Source organism: Nomascus leucogenys, chromosome 9 (assembly GCF_006542625.1).
Source record: "Nomascus leucogenys isolate Asia chromosome 9, Asia_NLE_v1, whole genome shotgun sequence".
NCBI classification, from domain to species: Eukaryota; Metazoa; Chordata; class Mammalia; order Primates; family Hylobatidae; genus Nomascus; species Nomascus leucogenys.
In genome coordinates this window covers 23023911-23029109 of record NC_044389.1, presented here as the reverse complement: position 1 = coordinate 23029109, position 5199 = coordinate 23023911, and the positions used below count along the sequence as shown (strand labels likewise).

At 34.0% G+C, this 5199-nt stretch overlaps 1 protein-coding gene across 1 annotated transcript; it reads left to right on the top strand.

Moving 5' to 3' along the window:
* Window positions 1-498: 498 nt before the first annotated feature.
* RGS1 (regulator of G protein signaling 1) lies at window positions 499-4810 on the top strand. Its single transcript, XM_030818730.1, has 5 exons — window positions 499-701; window positions 1065-1145; window positions 1555-1616; window positions 3007-3170; window positions 3925-4810. Exons 1-5 carry the CDS (start codon window positions 565-567, stop codon window positions 4108-4110), a joined length of 630 nt encoding a protein of 209 aa, XP_030674590.1. The 5' UTR covers window positions 499-564; the 3' UTR covers window positions 4111-4810.
* Window positions 4811-5199: the final 389 nt, after the last annotated feature.

Sequence of the window (5199 nt, the reverse complement as noted above, 5' to 3'; positions counted from 1 at the left end):
CCTCCTATCAGATATGTGCAAAATAATTAAACAAAAATTATTTGTTTACTTTGCACTGCTTCCTGCAGAAAAGAAAAGAACTCTTAAAATATTTTGATCAGATGAATTTTACAGTCAAGGACTATCCAAAGCATCGAGTAAGATACAACTCTATGTGATGAATTTCTATGTGAGTTTCTATGTGATAAATTAATACGCCAAATGAAACAGTTTATTGAAACATGCAACTTTTTAAAAATAAACAAATATCCTCCAGAACCAAAGACTGATGCTGTTAATGCTTTAGACATGTGACATATGTGTGTGTACCTCTGTATGTTCAATTTTCTTTCTTTCTAATCAAGTGACCTGTTCTCGTTTGGTTAAGTTTCAACCACAAGACACCACTGTATGCTTTTATTTTTTTTCAAGATACACGTCACAGCACACCAAGAAAGGGGGAACTTCCAGTGTCTGTGGTAACATCACTTGATAAACAGACTCCTTTAAACAGCAAGTGCCTGTCTGCATTCTACTATATAAAGCAGCAGAGACGTTGACTAGCGCATATTTGCTAAGAGCACCATGTGCGCAGCAGCCATCTCCACTCCAAAGTTAGACAAGATGCCAGGAATGTTCTTCTCTGCTAACCCAAAGGAATTGAAAGGAACCACTCATTCACTTCTAGACGACAAAATGCAAAAAAGGAGGCCAAAGACTTTGTAAGTTTGTTCAGAGTCTCACTTTGTGAATTTTAACAAGTTATATTTAATGGCAGAAGGATTGAGAATGAATGGAAGAGAATGTGGGCATTTAGTTTAGCCAGATCAGAGGAGTTAATTGCCTGTTGTGAGTAATAAGTAATATTCAGCTGTATTAAAAAATAAATCTTGATATGGCATTAAATTGGGTAGGAGTTTTTCTCTACATGGGCTCATAAAAATGGGCTCTATCCGAAGATAGCAAAATGTTGTATCAACCATTTTTAGTACTGCCTCATTCATTAGAGAAATTTATTCTATGTCTTTTTACAAATAAGATGAATTCTGAAGAAATATGAATATTCACTTTTATGTCTTTTGTAGTGGAATGGATATGAAAGCATACCTGAGATCTATGATTCCACATCTGGAATCTGGAATGAAATCTTCCAAGTCCAAGGATGTGTAAGTACACTAATACGCTAAACTATCATTATCATTTACAAGAGAAGCCTATGCAATATCTCTATATCCCAGCAAGGGTTCAATACTGCGCACAGTAGACTTCGTTTCTTTTAAGTAACATGCCAAATAAAATTAGACTGTATCAGTACCAATGTAAATTGAATACAAATGTGTGCACACACATATAGGACTTTATCTATTTGAATTTTTTTCAAACTTTATTGGCAGGTTTTTTTTCATAACTATAGTAACTCTAAGGGAAGTTTTGCATTTTGTGAATAAATTTTAACATATTTATTAGAACTACAGTTTTAGTTTGTGAAGTTATCAAAGTGTAACAGCCATTCTTATTTCATTTGTGCTTACATTTTAAAAATGGACTGATGTGTGTACATTTTGTCCCCTGCAGACTTTCTACTGCTGAAGTAATGCAATGGTCTCAATCTCTGGAAAAACTTCTTGCCAACCCAAGTAAGTACAACTATTGAATGTTTCTGGGTTCAGCTCAATACTCTAAAAAATTGAATGGCTTCACTAAATACAGTATTCTGGGTAGGATAGTACGCAAAAAGTTGTATTCTAGTTTGTCAGTAGTTATTGATAACTTCAGCATAGTATGCCTCTTAATAATGCTGACTTAGCATTCAATTCTGCCAACTCCTTTTAGACAAATTTGCCAAGACAATTAGGTATTTTCATAGATCATTATGGAGATAAAATTAAACATTGTGCTGGGATTCTGATATGTAAAAATTTTAAAAGTAAGCCAAATATTTTAACATGTACATTGCCATTTTGAAATCTGCCTAAAGAATGTATTTTTCTACACTTGGATGTAACAAATATGATTCATTCATTCAATTAATTAAATTATCTTTCATACGTTCATCATTCATCTCACCCTTATGTGGAGGACATTGTAGAGGTACCAAGGATTCAAAATCAAAGACAGTCTCTTACTGCCTTGAAGGTGGCTGAGATACATAACATAAATAATTGCATTATTGTAACATGATAGTTTTTATGACATAAATATGATAGAAGGATTTTTAAGCACATATAGTCTTGTGGACTATTTTCTGATGAGAGAAGATAAAGAATGAAATCAACTTGCCATCCCCTTGTCTTGGGCATTACAATTCTACTGAGATTAGGACCTTTTTCAGAGGTGTAGATGAGCAGTGTGGTCTCTATCTCTAAAGAGTGAGATTATTCTTTTCTCCCCACGCACACCCTAAGGAGCTTCATTTGGGAATCACGTTGTTCACTCTAGCTCAGCTGACTTTGTTTATAATTCAGCTAAACAAATAAATGGCATGGATATGGACCATAAATGGTGCAATATAAAAGTCTCAGTAAATGCTAGCAAACACAATTAGTACATCAGGCCTACAGATCATATATAGGCCTAACATTTTCTGGCTAATATAAAATTAGATGGGAAAATTATAGTTACTAATTATTGTGATGTTAATGCCTTTTGTCAGTGTTTGCTTCCCTAAAACACTCTCTACTCTGGCTAAGATTTGGCATATATAAAAGATGGTTTTATATTCAGTGGAGCAGAATTTCAATTCAAACAGCAGATAGAAGCAAAATATAGTTCGGTAGCCACCATCAAGTAGCAATGTGACTGTGAATGAGTTTGTCTGGCCCCAGATTCCTCTTCTATGAATGAAGAAATTTCAAATGACTTCTCATCTCTACAATCTATAACACAGCTATTTCAGCAGTAGCTGTCTCTTACCTTTGTATGAATAGGATGCAATTGTATTTTTCTTACAAATTTCTTCTTCAAATTATTCATTTGTTGGTTCATTTAATTTAATTATCTCCCCACCCATCCCTCCTTTCTTTTTAGCTGGTCAAAATGTCTTTGGAAGTTTCCTAAAGTCCGAATTCAGTGAGGAGAATATTGAGTTCTGGCTGGCTTGTGAAGACTATAAGAAAACAGAGTCTGATCTTTTGCCCTCCAAAGCAGAAGAGATATATAAAGCATTTGTGCATTCAGATGCTGCTAAACAAGTGAGTATTAAGCTTATCATCATCAGTTTCTCCATAAAAGACCCTATATGCAGAAATAACATTCAATATATGCAACAAGATAAAATCCTTTTGGGGTATATAATTTTACTTCTACATACTTAGGTATACAAATATAGTTCAGTGCAATGAGAATCTAATTTTCTGTACTGGTGAAGGTTTCAGCACAGTAGAATGAAGAGATTGATTTTACAAAACCAGCTGCCATGATGAGGGTGAGGGAAGGGTTAAGGGTATTGTTACTGACCAGAACTGCATGTCAGGGAGTCCTTAATGAGCGCTCTCGTTTTGGATAAGAAAATGCAGATTAGCATAATGTATATAATCGCAGCAGCAAAAGTATTTCCAATTAACAGTATTACCAGATAAATATTCTTGGTCCAAGCAGAAAATAGCAACAAAAAGAGCCTTCTCCTCCTGTAAATCTTAAACGCCCACATCACTCTTTGTGATACATGGATCATCTTATGTGGATACTTAAATTTTTCATGTCTGCTTCTTTTGCCTCTCCCAACTATACTATGAGGAAATTTGGAACAAAGACATTTTTGTAATATTTCTTATCTCCTTCACACCTAGTATAGAGCTGATTTTGGAAAGGCATTTAAGAGGTATTTGAATTGATTTAAATGATGCCTTAAAATTACTTTCTGAGGTGCTTCAAAAAACACAGTAACATCATAAAATTTGCAGTAAATAAGAAGTATATATTAGCTAACAGGGTTTTCTTTTTTAGATCAATATTGACTTCCGCACTCGAGAATCTACAGCCAAGAAGATTAAAGCACCAACCCCCACGTGTTTTGATGAAGCACAAAAAGTCATATATACTCTTATGGAAAAGGACTCTTATCCCAGGTTCCTCAAATCAGATATTTACTTAAATCTTCTAAATGACCTGCAGGCTAATAGCCTAAAGTGACTGGTCCCTGGCTGAAGGGAATTAAAAGATAGTATCAAGTGCAGAAGGAATGTGCCAGTGTGGCTCCCTGGGTGAACAGCTTGGCCTTTTTTGGGTGTCTTGACAGGCCAAGAAGAACAAATGACTCAGAATGGATTAACATGAAAGTTATCCAGGCGCAGAGTTGAAGAAGCATAAGCAAGACAAAAACAGAGAGACCGTAGAAGGAAGAAGATACTGTGGTACTGTCATAAAAAACAGTGGAGCTCTGTATTAGAAAGCCCCTCGGAACTGGGAAGGCCAGGTAACTCTAGTTACACAGAAACTGTGACTAAAGGCTATGAAACTGATTACAACAGACTGTAAGAATCAAGGTCAACTGACATCTATGCTACATATTATTATATAGTTTGTACTGAGCTATTGAAGTCCCATTAACTTAAAGTATATGTTTTCAAATTGCCATTGCTACTATTGCTTGTTGGTGTTATTTTGTTTTACTGTTTTTGACTTTGGAAGAGATTAACTGTGTATTTAACTTAAGCTACTGCTCTTAAAACCAGGGAGTCAGAATATATTTGTAAGTTAAATCATTGGTGCTAATAATACATGTGGATTTTGTATTAAAATATATAGAAGCAATTTCTGTTTACATGTCCTTGCTACTTTTAAAAACTTGCATTTATTCTTCAGATTTTAAAAATAAATAATTCAAATAAGATTCTTCTTTCTACCATCTCTTTAATATCTAAAACTATTATCTAGTGAATACTATATTTTATGTATTAGTTTGGACAGAATTCATAATTTTTCTCCCTGCTATCACAAGGCACAAAATCAAACAAATATAATATGATTTCATGTTCAATAAGAAATTGAAGTCTTTTAAAAAGAGATAGAAAAGTTATTTCAAGAAGTAATCTAATTAACAGCATATATTTTATTGTGAGTTAAAGTTCCTAGAATCTAGACATATTTTCTCATTTAACATTCATGGCAATCCTGTGAAAGCTGAGACTCAGAAAGTTTAAGTCACTAGTTCCTAATTTTAGGTAACTCTCAAAATTATCTAGAATGTTAAAAAAACACACACATATCCCTGTTTTGGGG